The sequence below is a fragment of the Nylanderia fulva genome, unplaced genomic scaffold, assembly GCF_048542155.1.
Source record: "Nylanderia fulva isolate GAGA-0341 unplaced genomic scaffold, ASM4854215v1 Scaffold76, whole genome shotgun sequence".
NCBI classification, from domain to species: Eukaryota; Metazoa; Arthropoda; class Insecta; order Hymenoptera; family Formicidae; genus Nylanderia; species Nylanderia fulva.
Genome location: NW_028190873.1, coordinates 215,186 through 235,732, shown reverse-complemented (window position 1 = coordinate 235,732; position 20,547 = coordinate 215,186). Strand labels below are relative to the sequence as shown.

General features: G+C 29.2%; 2 protein-coding genes across 3 annotated transcripts; both read right to left on the bottom strand.

Moving 5' to 3' along the window:
- Nucleotides 1–1,263: 1,263 nt before the first annotated feature.
- Nucleotides 1,264–4,934, bottom strand: LOC114934786 (uncharacterized). The gene is made up of 3 exons (XM_029307503.2): nt 4,844–4,934; nt 4,687–4,771; nt 1,264–2,991 (listed from the first exon to the last, which is right to left on the bottom strand). Exons 1-3 carry the CDS (start codon nt 4,930–4,932, stop codon nt 2,440–2,442), a joined length of 726 nt encoding a protein of 241 aa, XP_029163336.1. The 5' UTR covers nt 4,933–4,934; the 3' UTR covers nt 1,264–2,439.
- A 698-nt stretch (nt 4,935–5,632) lies between these two features.
- On the bottom strand, nt 5,633–19,783 carry LOC114934794 (DNA helicase MCM8-like). Of its 2 annotated transcripts, XM_085488996.1 has the most exons (14): nt 19,554–19,783; nt 19,241–19,336; nt 18,907–19,148; nt 18,521–18,656; nt 18,138–18,388; nt 17,754–17,858; nt 16,686–16,838; nt 16,135–16,354; nt 11,574–11,737; nt 8,970–9,182; nt 8,791–8,897; nt 7,832–8,048; nt 6,008–6,157; nt 5,633–5,904 (listed from the first exon to the last, which is right to left on the bottom strand). In XM_085488996.1, the coding sequence occupies exons 1-14, from the start codon at nt 19,627–19,629 to the stop codon at nt 5,701–5,703; spliced, it is 2,334 nt and encodes a 777-aa protein (XP_085345122.1). In that variant the 5' UTR covers nt 19,630–19,783; the 3' UTR covers nt 5,633–5,700. The 2 variants fall into 2 exon arrangements, with proteins under 2 accessions (XP_085345122.1, XP_085345123.1); XM_085488997.1 differs by lacking the exons at nt 5,633–5,904; nt 6,008–6,157; nt 8,791–8,897 and having other exon boundaries at nt 7,981–8,048; nt 9,134–9,182.
- Nucleotides 19,784–20,547: the final 764 nt, after the last annotated feature.

Here is a 20,547-nt window from a genome sequence, read left to right as displayed (position 1 = left end):
TATTTTATATAAAAGTTGTATTAATTTCGAGGGGACGCTTCGTTGTAAGCATAGTTTTATTCCAGGTAAAGATATTTTTGAGATTTCGGAGTCATATCACTATTTTTTTATATTTTATAAAAATAAAGTTTTGTGATTTAAAAAAATTCGCAATTTGTAATGTGCAATTGCATATTTTTTAAAAAAATAATTAAGTTTTTTTTTACATTAATTGATTTATTTTATTATTCTAACAAAAAATTATTAAGCAGGTAAATGAGCGTTTTATGATATTTCATATTTTTGTCAAATAATCAAGATAAAGCATAAAATATCTCGTAAACCATTCATTTTTTTGAGTATTTAATTTCTAACAATCTTTTATGCCAAATATGAGGAATCGATTTATGTAAAAAAAATTATACTTTCATATAAAAAAGTAATGATTTCGAAATCTTGAAAATGATTCTTCCTAATAAATAGAAATCATATTTTGCATAACTTTGCGATAAAATAATAAATTGGTATAAATATAAATAATTCATAATTGATAAAAAAAACATATATATTAGTATAATTAGTATTTTAATTACATTTAAAAACGAATAATTAAATTCTAGAAAAGCTAAAAGAGAAAATAACATACAAGATAAGAAAATTTTTTTATAAATATATTTCGATCTTTTATTTAACTTTTTATTACTGTATGTTATCTAATAGTATACATTGTTTATAACTTTTGTTATTCTTTCATGACAAAATGTATATAAAAATGTATATATATATATATATATATATATATATATACATTTTTACATATTTATACATATATATATATATATATATATATATATATATATATGTACACAGGGTGTCCGGTAATAGTCACGTCAACCGTCGTGTGCAGGTAGAGCACGTTAAACTGAATAAAAAAATCTTATACCATTTTACTAAATTATCGCAATAATTATTGAATTATTAATTAAAATATCTAAGCGAATGAGCGGGTGGAAAGTGATAGGCCAGACTCGATGGGCATGTCGGATGGCTGTTGCTTTGTATCAAAAGTATTATCTTACTTTTCGGCGCTGCTACATTGCTCGCCGCTCGCTGCATGACGCCGCCTCTTGATCAGATAATGCTTTTGTTATTAAGACTTAAACAATAGTCATTTGACCCACCGAGTTTGGCCTACCGCTTTTCACCCACTCATTCGCTTAGATATTTTAATTAATAATTCAATAATTATTGCAATTTTAGCAAAATGGTATAAGACTTTTCTATTCAGTTTAACGTGCTTTACCTGCCTACGACGGTTGACATGACTATTACCGAACACCCTGTATATAATTGATATACAATACACACGCATAAGAATATATTTTCAAAGTATAACAATTTTTAAAAAATATGAAGTTAATTGATTAAGTATTTTGTTGAATTAATTGATTAAATATTAAGTTGACTTAAGGTTCTTGAATCCTCGCCGCGACCATGTAAAATTGTGACGCCAGAGACGAGAAAGCACACGCTGAAAACTCTTAGAAACCATTTTTAAATGACTTGGGCTTATATTAATCATTTTATAGCTGTTGATTGATTATAAAGGGAAAAGAACAGGTTTCGAGGTATTTTAAGAGTGTGCTAAAGTCATATGGTGGAAGAATAAAGGTGAGTTAAGGCGTAGCGCAATCCTACCGGCCAATAAAAAGCTGCCACCAGGTCAACGATTACTGCCGGGAAACCAGCAGATATTCAAAATAATATGGTTGAATAATGAGTTGTACACAACACGTATATACGACCAAGTATGTGTTTGTAAAACAAGATGGCGGATTTGGTGAGTTGCGCAAACCGAACGAAAATTAATCGCCTGACTTGAGTCACCTTTATTCTTCCATCATGGCTAAAGCCGTCTGAAGTGCTGTTTAATCGAAATATCTTTTATTTATTTTGAAAGAGCATCTAAAAATTTTTAGTGTATTTTTCCACCTCTCGCGTCACAATTCCAACGTAATCTGTGAAGAGCCAGAAACCTTAAGATGAATTAAATTGCCAAACAACAAGATAAACAAACCTAGATAGCAAACGTGCGTCATTTTGACGTTATTAGACATCAAAATGACGTCATTGTTTTATAGATTATATAATAGGATCTGTATAATTTGATTTAGACTTGTGAAATATTCCAAGTAGCAACCGTACGTCATTTTGACATCGAATGACGTCATTTTGATATCGAGTGACGTCATTTGACGTTGAGTGATGTCATAGATATCGAATGACGTTATTTGTTACTTGGGGTATTACAAATCAACCGATTAAATATATTACAGGAATGTAGCAAGCGTAGATCATGTTGACATTGCATGACGTCATTAGACATCGAAGGACGTCAATAGACGTCGAATGACTTTAGTTTGCTACTTGGAAAAGTTGATGATTAGGAAAAATTGGTAATTAGGAAGGCAAGCACATTAGTAGCGGTGGATTACACGAAAGAGAAGAGTCTTTAAATTTATAAGGGGGTGGACAGCATACGCCGCAAGATTTTAACATGGAACATTCCGGTGGTATGCATACTTGATATGGTGACAATGAGGTATCACCGCAAAAGGGTTCGCCCCACAAATTGTCATTTTCATTCAATGCATCACTTCTCGGGCAGAGCATGGAAGGTATGGAAGGAACTTTAACATTGGTGCACGACAAAATTCGCTTCTGACGATCCTTATTGCAAGTTAATCTACAGTAAGTAGCCAGAGCCGCCTCTCTGGCTTGATCTGTGCAATAGAATTTTCGAAGAGCCACCTCCGCGTCACCCAAATCTGTTAGCTTCAATAAAGCGCAGCGACCTGGTTCACAGACTGGATACAGCTTTGTCATACATTCCGGTCTACCCATGCAGTCCCACATCATGCATCTGTCTTGCAGACCATTTCTTTTTATACACTCGCATCTGTACATTATGCTTGAGCGAAAATCAAAACTCTTACATGGTTTGACACATTCCTGTAATATATTTATGAATCAATTAATTGATTTGTAATACCTTAAGTAGCAAATGTCACTCGACGCCTAATGACGTCATTCGATGTCAAAACGATGTACGCTTGCTACATCCCTGTAATATATTTAATCAGTTGATTTGTAATACTCCAAGTAGCAAACTAACGTCATTCGACGTCTAATGACGTCATTCGATGTCAAAATGATGTACATTTGCTACATCCCTGTAATATATTTAATCGATTGATTTGTAATATCCCAAGTAACAAACTAATGTCATTTGACGTCTAATGACATCATTCGATATCTATGACATCACTCGACGTCAAAATGACGTACGGTTGCTACCTCAGATATTTCACAAGTCTAAATCAAATTATACAGATTTTAATTAATGTAAACGAATATTACTGAAACAAAAAAATATTTTATACAAAAATCAATAGATTTCGAAGGGCAAAAAATTGATCATTTTTAATTTTTTACTAAAGGTCATTTTTCAAGATCATTTGAAGGTACCCCTAATTTCTTATATAATCGGTTCTTCATAATATATTTGGCATAAAAAGTTATAAGGCTAGAATGGCCACAAAATGAATAGTTTATAGAAATATTTTATACTTTAACATAATTTTATATAAATTATAAAATATTTAAAATCATTATTTTTCGATGATTTTATCTCAATACTTATTTTTGTATTAAATAATGAGAAATCAATTAAAATAAGTAAAGAAAATGCACACACATATAGTTCTTTAAAATAAATATGTATATACTTGTTGAAAATTACATATATATACTTCTTAATAACCTTCAAATGAGCTTGAAAAAATGACTTTAAAATTAAAATTAAAATTTTTTTTTCTTAAAACCTGTTAACTTTTATATAAAATAATGAGAATACTTATTAAGTCAGCTCTTTTAATTTTTAAAACCACAATCTCCACTTGATTCCTCTCGACCAATAGAGCCAAACGCGATGTTATTGCGACAATTATGAAAGAAAGAACATTTGAAAAAATAAGGAATTTGAATCCTATGGTTGGGATCTCAAAAATTCCCCTTGTTCCTTCTCTTAACATCCCCTGTAAAGAAATTTTTTCCAAATGTTCTTTCTTTCATAATTGTCGCAATAACATCGCGTTTGGCTCTATTGGTCGAGAGGAATCAAGTGGAGATTGTGGTTTTATATAAAATATTTTCTCGTTAAATCCACATTTTTAGAAATATTAGATATATATATATATATATATATATATATATATATATATATATACGTATATATATATATTAATTAAAATAGAAAAACATTCTATATATACATATATAAATATTTTTTTCAAAGAATATAAAGTTTATTAAAATAATTATTTAAATTATTAATTAAAGCCATAATCTTCACTTGATTCCTCTCGACCAGTAGAGCCAAACGCGATGTTATTGCGACAATTATGAAAGAAAGAACATTTGAAAAGGAATTTGAATCCTGTGGTTGGGATCTCAAAAATTCCCCCTGTTCCTCGTGTTCATCGCGTTTGGCTCTACTGGTCGAGAGGAATCAAGTGGAGATTATGGCTTTAAAAATTAAAAGAGCTAACTAAATAAGTATTTTCATTAAATTATTAATGTTGATAATAAAAAGCTTTAAAGGATTAAAACTGATCTTTTAATAGATAAAAAATATTGGAGACTCACATAAGAGGGCAGAATGCAAGGTGGCAATTTTGTAGGGCGATATATCATAGGTGGACAAAGCTGCTCGTCCCATTCACATGGTTTCCTATCCATAAACAATTCTGATAAATATATTCATTCCATACGTACTCAAAATCCAAGGTAAATAAAATTTTACTTCCTATCCATAGAACTGATTAAACATTTCAGTTGTATTAATAATTTGCGTCTTCTGTCGCAATTTGGATTTTTTCCATCACAAGGCATTTTTGTTTTTAAATTGACACTTAATATTAGAAAATTTTCTTCTAAAATTAAACTTGTGTTTTTCCTTTTTTAGTTGTATTTTTAATATTTTTTTCGTGTTAAATATGTATATATATAAAATACTTAAAATTTAGCAATTATGTATCAATTTAAAAATAATTATTTTAGATAGGGATACTGAGAATTTTTTGTAACACCATAATTACCTTATGTCAATTTATCAAAATAACGAGTTTCCTAGCAACTGCCTTGATTTGTCTATGAAAATTCTTGATATGTTATATCGTATATAGGATGTCCCATTTTAAATTTTAAAGTGAAATTATGTTTTGCAAAAGCTTTATCCTGACACATTTTGACAACAAATATGAAATATCTTGTGATATACTTATTTTTCGATAATCTTAATAATTTTCTGTGTAGAATAATAAAATATTTATGTTTCATTATTATAATTATATATACGTTTATATATAAACTTTTCTAAAGTTAATTTATTATATTAAATAAACTATTTTGAACTTTTATATAACTACACACACACACAGTTGTTTTTATTTAAAATAAAAAATTCAATAATCAAAAAACATTTTCACATTTTTATGTCTAACATTTGGGAAATTTATTTTATGTAATAAAAATATGAATATAAAAACTAAAACATATATTATTTTTTTGGGAAATCATTAGTACCAAAATATATGATATATTAATAATGATGTATTATATATTATATATATTTTTACACATACAGATATATTATATACATTACATAGTATAATAAATAAATTTATATGTATCGTTCCTAATTTTTAATAAAATACCTTCTTCGTTAAGTTTTGAAATTAAAACGGCAAAATCATTTATTAAAATCCCCTTGGATACAGCAAATTCTTTTAATTCTTTTGTTGAAAACGTTTGGTTTTTATCCATATTTACTTTTTCTTCAAGCATCTTTATAAACATTTTAATCTGTATAAAAAATAATTGTAAACAGTGTAGTAAACTATTATACAATTTTATGTGTATGAATAATTTTATATAAATGTAAGTAAATCACATACAGACAACTTACTTTTTTATTTGTCAATTTATCATTAGAATTTAAGTTTGATGTTGCATAATCTTCTACTAATGCGTTTGTTATTGCATATTGTAATATATCTATTACGTCCAATGCATCTGATTCAGTTGCTTCAGTACGTAATTCTAGTTTTGCTCTAGCCTATATATAATATATAATAAAATATATAATTTATATATATATATACACATAATATATATATATATATATTTTATATACAGAGTAAACCATTTTAATCAACGCACGTAAATATCTCGCATAGTAAGCAAAATGGAAAAAATATTTTGAATAAAGTTTTTTGACTATGAGGGGGGACATAAAATGGTGTCATTGATTTGACATTGTATAATTATTTAAAGGTCACGTAAAGGTCACCTTCAATTTCTTAAACCTGCTATTTTTCATTACATTCTTATAGCTTATCTCAATAGCTTTCAAAAATCCTATAATAAAGTGTTTTTTCATGAAGTTCTTTTCAAGTTATAAAGGTTTGAAGTTTACAATTTTTTGGCATAAAATGTAAAATATCTTGTAAAATAATCAGTTTTCGATAATCACACCTCAATACATTTTTGCACGGAATAATGAGATCAATTAATTGGTGTAAAGAAAACACAGTTGCTTACAAAAAAATATGTTGCAAATTATGTACATCCTTTTTAAACCAACTATGTGTTTTCTTTACACCAATTGATTGGTTTCATTATTCCATGCACAAAAGTATTAAGGTATGATTATCAAAAACTAAATATTTTATAAGATATTTTACATTTTATGCCAAAAAATTGTAAACTTTAAATCTTTATAACTTGAAAAGTACTTCATGAAAAAACGCTTTATAAGAATATGTAATGAAAAATAGCAGGTTCCATTTAAGAACAAATTGAAGGTGACCTTCACGTGACCTTTAAATGATTATACAAGGTCAAATCAATAACACCATTTTATGTCCCCCCTAGTCAAAAAACTTTTGTTCAAAACATTTTTCTCCATCTTGCTTACTATACGAGATATTTACGTGCGTTGATTAAAATGGCTCACCCTGTATATATAATTTTAATAATATTTAATTATATACAAAATAATAACACTGGTTGAAAAAATGAGGAGAATTTGTATATTTCCTTCATTATGTTTAACTGTCTTGACTGTATATCTAGGATTAAATTCTGACTTTTGTGGTCTTCGAACAAACTGACGAATATCAGGAAATCCTTTAATAATCACTTTTCGGTGGTGAAGCAAATATACAAATTCCCCTAATTGTTTCAACCGTGTTATTATTTTGCACATAACCTTATATAGGGTGTCTCATAATTCGCCAACCACCTTTCGTGGGCAGGTAGAGCACGTTAAACTAAATAGAAAAGTCTTATAGCATTTTGCTAAATTCGCAATAATTATTGAGTTAATTACTAAAATATATAAGCAAATAAGCGGGTGGAAAGCATTATCTGATCGAGAGACGATGTCATGCAGCGAGCGGCGAGCAATGTAGCGGCGCCGAAAAATAAGATGATACTTTTGATACTAAGCGACATATAACAAATAAGCCATCCGACATGTCCATCGAGTCCAGCCTACCGCTTTCCACCCGCTTATTCGCTTAGATATTTTTTAGTTAATAATTCAATAATTATTGCGAATTTAGCAAAATGGTATAAGACTTGGCTATTCAGTTTAACGTGTTCTACCTGCTCACGAAAGGTGGTTCGTGAATTATGGGATACCCTGTATATAATATATATATATATATATATATATATATATATATATATATATATATAAATAAATAATATATAAAAGATGTTAAACCTCAGTTAATCGAATCATAGCTTCTAATTGTCTGTTAAATATTGGTAAGCTTCCAGATTGTTTATTTTTTGATCGAAGTTTTAAATAATAGTTCTGTAATATTGTTGCAGCTTCAGCTGACAGTTTTGGTTTCACATATTGCCGTGCATAGGAAATATAAGTTCGAAGAATAGCTTGTGGTATAACTTCAGTAGATAATGGCACCATTAACTTTTTCCTGAAATTTTTATTATAGTCAGATTTACATGTTTTTCGTAAATAAAGTAGTATTAAATCGAATATACAAGGTGAGTCATTTTAATCAACGCACGTAAATATCTCGTATAGTAAGCAAGATGAAAAAATATGTCTCAAACAAAAGTTTTTTGACTATGAGAGGGACATAAGATGGTATCATTGATTTGAACTGAACATTTTACAAGATATTTTACATTTTATGCAAAAAATTGTAAACTTTAAACTTTTATAATTTGAAAAGTACTTTATCAAACAACATTTATTATAGGATTTTGGAAAGCTCTTTAGATAAGCTATAAGAATATGTAATGAAAAATAGCAGGTTTAAGAAATTGAAGGTGACCTTCACGTGACCTTTAAATGATTATACAAGGTCAAATCAATAACACCATTTTATGTTCCCCTCATAGTCAAAAAACTTTTGTCCAAAACATTTTTTCCATCTTGCTTACTATACGAGATATTTACATGTGTTGATTAAAATGGCTCACCCTGTAGTATAAAATATTATTGTTTTGATGTTCTTTCTTTAATTCAGCACATATTCCAAGTAATACATTGACGTCATTTTGATGTCTAATGACGTTATTCGACATAAAAATGACGTCATTCGATGTCAAAATGATGTATTATCTGGAATATTGTATGAGAAAAAAATAAGTATAATACTCAATCACTGTCATTTTTAACAAACAACAAAAGGGATCCTATATTATACTTACTTAAGGGAACAATCGTTAGTAGATGACTCTATAGATTCTTGATTGAAATTTGTATGTGAATTCGTATGAACCATCATAATATGTTTGCATAACAGACTATCAAAGTGCTGTCATAAAATAAAGAGAATGTCAATGTTCAATATTTGTTCAAATTGGGGATATTTATTTGTTTATCCTACCTTGTCTGGTTCATCTAATAATAAAAAAATTAAATCAAATCGCGAGAGAATAGGCTGATTAATATTTAAGTTTTCGGTCATTGTTTTGCTTTTATCATATTGTCCCCTGATAGGATTGGCTGCTGCTAGAATTGATGTTCGTGCAGGAAAGGAAGCTATTATACCTGATTTTGCCACAGTAACACTTTGTTGCTCCATTGATTCTAATAATGCCTGGAACAATATATATATAAAATATATATAATATTATATAAATTTATATATATATATATATATATATATATATCCTTGGTTTGAATATTATATATATATATATATATATATATATAAATTATATAATAAATTTAGAAGTTGATTTAAGATCCCGTTCAACCAATCAAATGGCTACGTGGCGTCTTAAGCTCGGACTTAAGATGATCTTAAATATAAGATCGGATTATGAATACCGGCCTAAATTGATGCGCTTCGTGAAACGAAAGTTTCGAAAATATGCCGCCGTAAAATCATGGTGCACTACTATCGAGGAAGCAAGCTGTGTGACGGCCGGTATTCATAGTCCGATCTTATATTTAAAATCGTCTTAAATCCGAGCTTAAAATGGCACGTAGCCATTTGATTGGTTAAACGCGATCTTAAGTCAACCTCCGACCAGACTTAAGACGACCTTAAATATAAGATCGGACTATGAATACCGTCCAATGACTATGACTACGTTTACACGGCTTCTAATATCGATTTAGTATGATATTATAACTCCTATTTAAGGTCAGTTGCGTTTACACATCAGGCTTATCTTATTCCCATCAAGCTGAAATAGCGTATCTTTTCTGTATTATGATATGCAATACAGTATAACCAACTCTGCAAACAATGGACAGTTAAGATGTTTCATTTTTATAATTGACATTATTGCCATTGTTACACTGCGACCGTTTACACGTCCTTTTTACGATGTAGTAACCCTGAGCCTCTTCACCAAATGACTTTGAGTTACTACATCAATGAGTACGTTATTAAACCCGATTAAAGGTGCCGTGTAATTGGGGTCAATGTAATAACTTTGTCATAAAAGAGCATTTATACGGTATCTAACGTCAGTAGTTATCACATCGATGTTATAAGTCCGGCTTAAATCGGGTCGTATAAACGTAGTCTATGTTTCCACCAAGAGTTCGAATTGAGTCAGAGTTCTGGTCAGAGTCGGGTTATAGTGAGCACTCTTACGGTGGAAACACCAATTATCCTACCCTATAATGTTATAAGATAGGGTTATTGGTATTTCCACCGTAAGAGTGCTCACTACAACCCGACTCTGACCCGATTCGAACTCTCGGTGGGAACATAGTCAGAGAGCGAACTATACAGCCTACACAGCTGTCACGCTCACTCAAGCGGGGAGCACACACTTTTGCATAGACGCATAAGCGTAAACATGAGAATCTTGAAGCGGGGAGCATACACTTTTGCATAGGCGTATAAGCGTAAACATAAGAATCTTGATTAGTCCATGAACGTATGCATAAGAAATTCAACCAATCGAATTTCTTATGCATATGCTTATGCACTTATGCAAGAGTATGTGCTCCCCGCTTCACTGTCGACTCATCACTAGCTACATGCGGCGAAACGAATCAATATCTGTTTCATTAAGAGCATCACGTTTGTTGAGGGAGATCTTCATTAGCAATTTGTCGTGCAATCATCGTTGATGCGCGTCGGGTATCGCTAATGCTGGTAGTAAATGGAAAAAATGTATGGGTAATTTTGATATGCCGTAACTTCGTGAAAAAAAATCATATAAACTTTACTTTTTTTTTTATTTGTAGGATAAAGTCCATATTTTACGAAAATTTGGATAAGATTTGCGAAAAAAATTTATTTTACCCCGTAGTTTGTCAAATTTGGCAATTTCTTGGAAAAAAAAAAAAAAAAAAAAACTTTTTAAAAGGGTGACGAGAGGGGAAAAGCACAGTAGAACCAGTATGTGCACTTCACTTCTTTTTCTGGTTTGCGTCGATTCATAATGTTTTTGGGTGGAACCAATCAGATGCAAGATCAGTGTGATGCTTAGGGACGGTAATACAACAATATGTTACAAGCGCCCATAGCCATCCTACAGTTATTCAAAATAGTTCATCGAAACATCGATATAACAGCAATTACATTAATTATTTAATATTGCATATTTGAATAAACTTTTTTTGTATATTTTACTTTCCACTAAGAGTGAATATAACTTAAACTAAATACAATAAAAACTGGGGCACTTTAATCGTTGATGCACTACTAAGTCACTCAAAAACATGGCGGATAATTGGGAACGAAAAGATCAAAGGTGCTGACAGAGAGTGCACATATTGATTCTACTATGGAGAGAGGATGAAATCAAAATCGAACAAAAGTTTCTTAAAGTAGAGACTTCACCCTTTAAAACAAAAAAATTGTTCAAATACGATAATTTTTTGCGGAGATACGCTTATTTTAATTTATACGAAATTTTGATATTACAATAATTGCGTGTTGCGATAATTTTTTGATCAGTGCATATAAAAATTAATATTAAGTACTTAAATAAATTTTTTTTTATAAATTATATTATTTTACCTGATGCTGAGAACACATTTTATCAAACTCATCGATGCAACAGCAACCTTGATCCGCCAAAACCAGAGCACCAGGTTCTAAAGCAAAATCATTAGATCCAGCTTCTTTTGTAAGAGTCACCGTTAATCCAGAGGATGTACTTGCATTTCCACAAATATATACACCTTCAAAAGTTTATATTTCATAAAACATTTATATCTTACAAATTTTTATTCTAGAATTTTGTAACTAACAATGAAGATGACCTGAATTGGGTTGAAACGATTTACGAATAAACAATATTTTCCTATCAATTATTGACTGTATGGAATAATCTTTTGACTTTGTCATCGAGGACTCCCATTAATTAATTAATAATAATAATATAATTATATAATAATATAATTTATTATTATTTTAATATATATAAATATATATATAAATTATATAATATATATAATTTATTATTATTTTAATAATATAATATATATTTTATATTATATATATATATATATATATATATATATATATATGTATATATATATATATAGAGGTGAATGTGGATAAGACAAAGGTAATGAGGTTTAAAAAGGGAGGAGGAAGAATGAAGAGAGTGGAGTGGAGATGGAAAGGAAAAAGGTTAGAGGAAGTGAAAGAATTCACATATTTAGGGTATAAGCTACAGAGGAACGGGGGGCAGGAGGCGCAGGTAAAGAACAGAGTTAGGAAAGCAGGAGCGGTGATAAGACAGGTGTGGGGAATGGGAAAGAGAAGGTTTGCAGGAGACTGGATGAAAAGAGTATGGCTAATGGAAAGGTTGGTGGGGACGGTGTTGGAATATGGGGCGGAAATATGGGGATGGAAGGAGAGAAGAGAGGTGGAGGCAATGCAGGAGCGATGGATTAGGTGGACGTTAGGAGTAGACTGGTGCACGCCGGGGTATATGGTAAGAGAGGAGATAGGAAAAGACAAATTTAGGATAAGGGCAGGAAGGAGGGCGGTAGGGTATGAGAGGAAGTTGGAGGAAGGAAGGGGAGGAAGTTTAGCGAGGAAATGTTGTGAGGATATGACAGAGAGGATAAGAGGAGGAAAGGAAAGAACGATGTGGGAGGACGAGAGGGAGAAATTCTGGGAAGAAAGAGGAAGAGAGGGGAAAGAGATGGAGGAAAAAAGGGGAAGGGGAGAGGAAGTATATGAGGGGTTGGAACAGAAAGACAGGGAAAGGCAAAAGGAGGAAAGATGGGAGAGGATAAGAGAGTCGAGATATAATAGATGTTATGGGGAATGGAAGGAGGAGGGTTTACCGGAATACCTGAGAAAGGGATGGGGGGAAAGTAGATGGAGAAGGATAGTAAGGTTCAGAATGAACAATGAGATGAGAGGGGCGAGATACTGGGAAGAAGAGGGGAAAAGAAGATGTAGGTTATGCGGGATAGAAGATGAAACATGGGAGCATGTGATAGGAGAATGTGGGGGAGAAGGGGAGAAGGGAAACTGGTGGGAAAGAATGAAGGGAATATTGCAGGAAGGAGGAGAAGGGGAAGGATGGATGAGAGAAATAGAGAAAAGGAGGGAAGAGGGGAGAACGGAAGAAAGGGGGGGGGAGGGGAAAAGGAGGAAGGAAGTATGAGGAGGAGAATGAGTGAGGTATGAATGAGGTGGTGGAGAATGTATGGGGAATCGGAAGCCGAAGCGAAGCGATAGGTAGGGACGGCTCTTTCTCTCTCTAAAGTAGTAGATAAGTAGGTTAAGGTAGAATTAAGTTATTTGTAAATTAGATGTAAGAGTAGAGATAAGAGTAGATATAAGATATAAGTAAGATTGTAAGAGTTTTGTAAGGTTGAGGAACGCTCCTTCAAAAGCGCCTTCAATCCCTTAGGGGACGAATAAAGAATTGAAATTGAATATATATATATATATATATATATATATATATATATATATATTTTAATATATATTTAATTATATACTTTATATATATAACATGTATTTTAATATATATAATATATATAATAATATAATTATCTAATAATATATATAATAATGAGTATCTACGTTCTTATTAAATAATATAATTATTACATAATTATATTATTATTAATATTAGGAATATATAATTCAACTCTCCAAATAAATACACAATATATATAATGAGAAATAAAATTCGGCTCGTGTAAAATTAAAATAAGTTATAAATTAAATACCAACTTAACGAGCTGATTAATTAGGTGTTAACAATTTATTCTAAGTCATAAAAATAATACAAATGATAATTAGTAAACGTTTCGACTGTACGACAGTCTTTATCAATACAAATATCGCTTTGCTAACATATCCATAAATCAAATAATTTGGAAAGACCGAACTTATATCATACATGTAAAATATATAGACTTATAATATGAAAAACGCAGTATAACACATTATAATTGTTGGCTTGAATAACGGCTGATCGTTCGAATTAGTCGTTAAAGAGCCTAACCCCGAACATCAGATTTCTGTAGTTCTTTTTAAATAAATGTCTAATTTTGTAATCCATAATGTAATAATGATATGTAATAAACTGAAATAATTAATGTGTTAGCCTGAATATTGGATATTTGATTTTTAAATAGATAGTGATCACTTACATCTATGTCGAGACGATAAAAATTCTTTAAAATATTTCTTGTTGAAAAACATTATAAACAATGTATACTTTGTAAGAAGCAAACTCAATATATGTAAATTACAATGTCAGGACGCTGTATATATACCGTCATGCTAAGATGACATAGACAATTTTCCTTTTTTAAGTTGATACTGTTTTTTCTTCTTTAATGCATATCATTTCCAATATCAACCTTTTATAATAATTCCTTTCGTGATCCAAGATTTTTGTATTATTCCAATTAAAAGTATGTGTAAACTTTAAAATATGATCAGAAACCACCGAGTGTCTTGCAGGATCCAATCTGATATTATTTTTATGTTCATTTACTCTTGTGCCTAATTGTCTTTTAGTTTGCCCTACATATGTTGCATCACAATTATTGCGCGATATTTTACATATGACACCCGAATTATTCTGACGATTATCTCTGTCTTTTTGTGTTTTTATGACTCTATTTAATTTTTTCAAACTTCTGTATCCTACTATTATGTTAGATTTCTTTAACTCTGATGCTACTAACTCCGAGATTTTTTCAATGTATGATATCGCTATAAATTTTTTATTGTTGTCATTATTTATGTCATTATTATTCGTATTATGAGCCATTTCGGTGTTTAATCTATTAACTATGAGGAACTTCAGTCTTCTATTAATTTCTGAGAAAATGAGATCGAGAGGATAACCATTACTTAATAAAATCTCTATGATTAATGTAAATTTTTACTATGAAAAATAGGATGTGATAATAGTATTGATTGGTCTACTAGATTATATATGACACTTTTTTTATGACACATAAAATGATTTGAATAATATGAAAGTGTTCTACCCGAAAATGTTTTTTTCTGAAACCAATCAATGTGAATTATGTTATTTATAATTTTGAGTGAAATGTCCAAAAAACTTATGCAACGGTTGTCCTCTCGTTCTATTGTAAATTTTAGTTTATCGTGATAATCATTAAATTTTTCAACTAAATATGAGACCTGATCCTCCGGCATGCAAACTAAAAGCTCTTTAACGACTAATTTGAACGATCAGCCGTAATTCAAGCCAACAATTATAATGTGTTATACTGCGTTTTTCATATTATAAATCTATATATTTTACATGTATGATATAAGTTCGGTCTTTCCAAATTATTTGATTTATGGATATGTTAGCAAAGCGATACTTGTATTGATAAAGACTGTCGTATAGTCGAAACGTTTACTAATTATCATTTGTATTATTTTCATGACTTAGAATAAATTGTTAACACCTAATTAATCAGCTCGTTAAGTTGGCCTTTTAATTTATAACTTATTTTAAATACACAATATATATTTATATGTATATCGGCTGTAGAGCTTACTGTGATGTCTTCTGCGTCAACGAAAATTAATTTTTCGTTGATTAGGAATAGTATCCTTAGTTTAGATCTCTAATTCTTGTGTTACCCCTTTAACACCTCCCTGTAAAGCTATAGGCGAGAAAAATATTGATCCAAAAGTCGGCTGACTCGGGAATCGAATCCGAGACCTTTCGCTTGCCGACCGACTGCTCTTCCAATTGAGCTATTCAGACACTTACGAAACGATACTTCTCTCAGCCTTTGTAACTGAATAACGCCGTATTTACAGCCAAGCTCAGTTGGAAGAGCGAGCAGTCGCCTGGCAAGCGAAAGGTCTTGGGTTCGATTCCCGAGTCAGCCGACTTTCGGACCGATATTTTTTTCGCTTATAGCTTTACAGGGGGTGTTAAAGGAAAACACAAGAATTAGAGATCCAAACCAAGGATACTATTCCTAATCAACGAAAAATTAATTTTCGTTGACGTAGAAAACATCGCGATAGGCTCTATAGCCGATATACATATAGATATATATTGTGTAATTATTATTATTTTATTATTATTATTATTACTATTAAAGATACGTATCTCATATACCTTTCGTAGATATTCGAGCACATGCTTGCAACATCTGCGATTTGCCAAGACCAGGATCTCCGATTAACAAAATATGTATATCATCTCGTAATTGGGCGCGTTTTACGTTTCCTCCAAATAAACTCAATATTAATCCAGCTTTGACTATTTCATGACCATATATACTGGGGCATAACGAATGTACCAATAATGCAAAAAGATTTGGTTCTTTATATAGATTCTACATATAACAAAAGAAACACAAAAAACACTAAAATTACACCATCAAAAAAATTTTGTAATAAATTTTATTTCAATTTTAAATTTGTTTAAAGCTTCTAGCTCCTCGCCGATCATGTTGGAATTGTGACATCAGAGATAGTTTTCGAGATTTTTAAAAATGTGCTAAAGCCATCCAAAGTGTTGTTTCACCGAAATATCTTTTTATTTCGAAATTACATCTAAGAATTTTTAGCCTATTTTCTCTCTTCTGACGTCACAATCCAACATGATCGCGGCGAGGACCCAGAAATCTTGATTCCATTTTATACTTGACAAGAAAGAAAAAATACCTGTATAGTTAAATAATCTTTTAAAGAAATTTCATTACTCATAGAACTCTTATTTTGACATTTACGTTTGTTATTGATAATTGTTATTGCTTTCATATATAATGAAAATGGAGTTCCAGCTTGTATTTTAGTTGCATCGTCGACTCCTTGTACCTAAAATTTTGCAGAATGTTTATTTTTCTTTAGCATTATATGTATAAACAAATATAGTTAAAAATTTGAGCAAATATATTTTTTTCATATACTAATGAGTCTTTAAATTCTATTAATAATAATGAGATAGAAGCATTATTTCAGAATTTGTTTCATAGAAAAAAATTTTATGGATGTAATATACTGGGTGGTTTAAAAGTTCGGCAACGGTCAATTATCTCCAAAAATAATGGTTCTTATGAAAAAATGTTAAATATAAAAGTTGTAGGACTCTTGAAAAAATAAGGTACTTAATGGTGATCTTGACTTTGACCCAAGGGTTAAATTTAGAGGTCATTTCAAAGTCAACTTAATTTTTTTAAATGAAATCCATTTTTTATTGCATATTCTTCTCTAGCTTATCTCGAGAGCTTTCCAAAACACTATTAAAACATTTTTTCATTAAATACTTTTTGTATCATAAAAGTTTAAAGTTTTTGACATAAAATGTAATTTTGTAAAATATTCAGTTTTTGGTAATTATACCTTAATATTTTTATGCACAGAATAATAAAACCAATCAATTAGTGTAAAGAAAACATAGTTGCTTTAAAAAAGATGTATGCAATTTGCAACATACTTTTTTAAAAGCATTTTATGTAAAAAAAATGGTTAACTTCAAATTTTATAACTCAAAAAGTACTTAATAGAAAAATGTTTTATTATAATGTTTTGGGAAGCTCTCGAGATAAGCTACAAGAATGTGCAATGAAAAATAGAGGGTTCCATTTAAAAAAATAAAATTAATCTTAAAATGATCTCTAAATTTGACCCTAACATTTTTTCATAGGATTACTATTTTCGAAGATAATTTACCGTTGCCGGACTTTTAAACCATCCTGTATATATTCTAAAATTATAACTCGTGAAAATTACCTTAACAATGCCTGTAAGTGTGATATCATCACCAGGCATACAAAGATTAACTAAATTATCTAAAAGTTCCACATCGAGTATTTTTGGCACTTTACCTTTAGTTTCCTGCAAAACATTAACACATTTTTATAATCAAATTTTATATACATACTTCAAAGTATATTAAGACATTGTCATATACAATGTTATTACCATGCATTTAAAATACAATTATCTGTATTATTGATTTTTAAAACTATTTAAAATTTATAATATATAATTGTTATAAAAATAAAACTGAAATATATTTGCTTGTACTTATAGTTAAAATCTCAAAAAATAATAAAAATAATTTAAAAAAATTAATTATATCATTTAATTTTATTGTAAATAGCAAAATACTACCTGCTCATCATTCAATGGTTCTTGTATCCTGATTATCTGGAATAAAATGCTTTTCACAAAAGGTGAATCCAAGATCGGATAAAACTTTGATACGCCACAAAAATCACATTTTTTTGGCAATGTGTAAATTTCCTGAGACTGTTTGACTAATTTTTCTAAATGACATGTGGAACAGGCGAATACCATCCATTGTATGAGATGTTTTATTCTGCTGACTCTTATTACACAGCCTCTAGTAGATATCAATCGCTCTAAAAAGATTTCCAAAATAACAAAAGATTTTTAAAATAACAATTTTTATGCTGTGAAAATAGAAGCTTAATAAATATATATAATTATTAGATATAGTTTCTAATAAAAGATATAAAAGCTTATATACATACCATAATAATTTAACTTAAGGTCTCGCAAACATATAATTGGTTCATAATTTAATATACTTAATTTGACTGTCGGTAAACTGCTAATAGAATTCAGAACATATTGTAAATTTTCTTCTGGCACTGTTTCTAAAATTTTCTAAAATTCACAAGAAATTGATAAGAAATTACAAGTAATCAAGAATTTTGTTTATAACAAAACTCGAAGCTTTGAAAACAAAAAAATTAATATATATATATATATGTATGTATGTATATATATTAATAAAAATATAGAATTAAATTTTATATATTTCTTGCAATATATAACTTATTTATTAATTATTTAAATTATTAAAAGTAAAATAAAAATATTAATATTTATTTAATAAAATAAAAAATTAAAATACCTGATGAATACCAAGTTTCATAGAATTTAACGTGTTTGTTGGATTTTCATGAATATCATGTTTAAAATTTGGCCACTGTTCCATAAATTCACTATCTTTGTATAGTTCACAAATGTCAATGTCAAAATTTATTCCAGCTTCCAAATTTGCCATAGTGAACAACGAAGACAATGCTTTATGTCTTTCTATAAATGCCTCTATAGCTTCAATTTGTTTCGTAATAGCAGTATTAGATTTATATTCTGTATAAAATAATTTATTAATATATAAGAGAACAAGGTATATATAGTTAAGGTAATAAATGTTTTCTTTACTATATTGATCACATACTTACCTTTGTCAGGAAAAAACAACCTCCATCCATAGTAAGGAATATCTAGATTCCTCCCAATATCGAGTTTCTCAGGACTATGGTCTGCTTTGTTTTGATCTAAATAATATTATATAACATAAATATATTTGCAAGATTAATTTATTCAAAAATTTGAAATATTTTATTTCTATCTCTAAATGTGTTTTTATATATTAATAATAAGTTTTTTTTCATATTAAATAATCAAATTAATTTTATTTGCTTTATTTATTTTGTATTAGTATATATGTTAAAATAATAACATACAAAGAATAAGCAGAATTTCAATACTTACATGATTCATTATTGTTTAGTTTAACAGTTTGCATCCCTTTCCATTTTTTTTTACGAAAATTTGTCTTCTCGGACATAATGTTCAATAATTAATATATATATATTACATATGTAATAACGAAAAAAAACAAAAACTTTCTTTCACTTATTCCTATTTATTAAAAGAACTCAAAATTATTAAAAATCGACAGAAGTGACATGAATCGAACGTGAAAGAAAACTAGGGATACAAAATTCTAGTGCCAGAAAAAAAACCTCAAACTGTGGGTGCGTTCTAATATTTACCGCTAGTGCTCTAGCAATGAATTTTGGAACGCAGCCTATATAATAATTTATCACGTGTCGTCATATTTATATATTAAAATATAAATAAATAAACTTATGCTACAGTATAATTATGCTATTTAAATATGTTATTCATAATATATTTTATATAGTTTAAAGATTTTGTTTTCATAAAATTTATATAAATAAATTCTTTAAACTTTTTTTTAATTTATTATTTTCAAAATTTATAATTTTTAAAAATATTGTTTTTATAGTGTATTAAATTATATTTTTAATTTTATTTTCAAATTATTTTGTTTTTTTTAAATAAAAAAAATTGTTTTGTTTTATTTTTTTTTGTTACGTGAATATTTTCAAATCTACTATCAACGTGTAAACATAATAATTTTAATAGTTTTTTCAGCTAAAGTAAAAAATTTAAGATATAATATTTTTAAACATTATATATATTTTTATTTATTGTACAAGTTTTTTATTTTAATTAAACAAAATTTTTATAATTATATATATATATTATGTTTATATTTTAATTTTATTTATTACTTTGTATATATGTATAACTTTTAGGCCCGTATGCATAGTCCGATCTTATGTTTAGGCCGGATCTACAATAGGTGTAGTAAGCTCTAAAGGTGCCTTTTCATACGCAGCATGCTGCAGCAGCAAATCAGTCACGTGATCAAAATTTATTAGAACATATTTCTTTG

Coding starts and splice junctions, on each gene's coding strand:
- LOC114934786 (XM_029307503.2), bottom strand. CDS start 4,932: ATGCCTTGTGATGGAAAAAATCCAAATTGCGACAGAAGACGCAAATTA. Junction 4,772..4,843: donor ATCAGTTCTATGGATAGGAA/GTAAAATTTTAT, acceptor GTTTATGGATAG/GAAACCATGTGAATGGGACG. Junction 2,992..4,686: donor CTTGCATTCTGCCCTCTTAT/GTGAGTCTCCAA, acceptor AATATATTACAG/GAATGTGTCAAACCATGTAA.
- LOC114934794 (XM_085488996.1), bottom strand. CDS start 19,629: ATGTCCGAGAAGACAAATTTTCGTAAAAAAAAATGGAAAGGGATGCAA. Junction 18,657..18,906: donor TGAAACTTGGTATTCATCAG/GTATTTTAATTT, acceptor TGTGAATTTTAG/AAAATTTTAGAAACAGTGCC. Junction 16,355..16,685: donor AAGATTATTTAACTATACAG/GTATTTTTTCTT, acceptor TGTTATATGTAG/AATCTATATAAAGAACCAAA.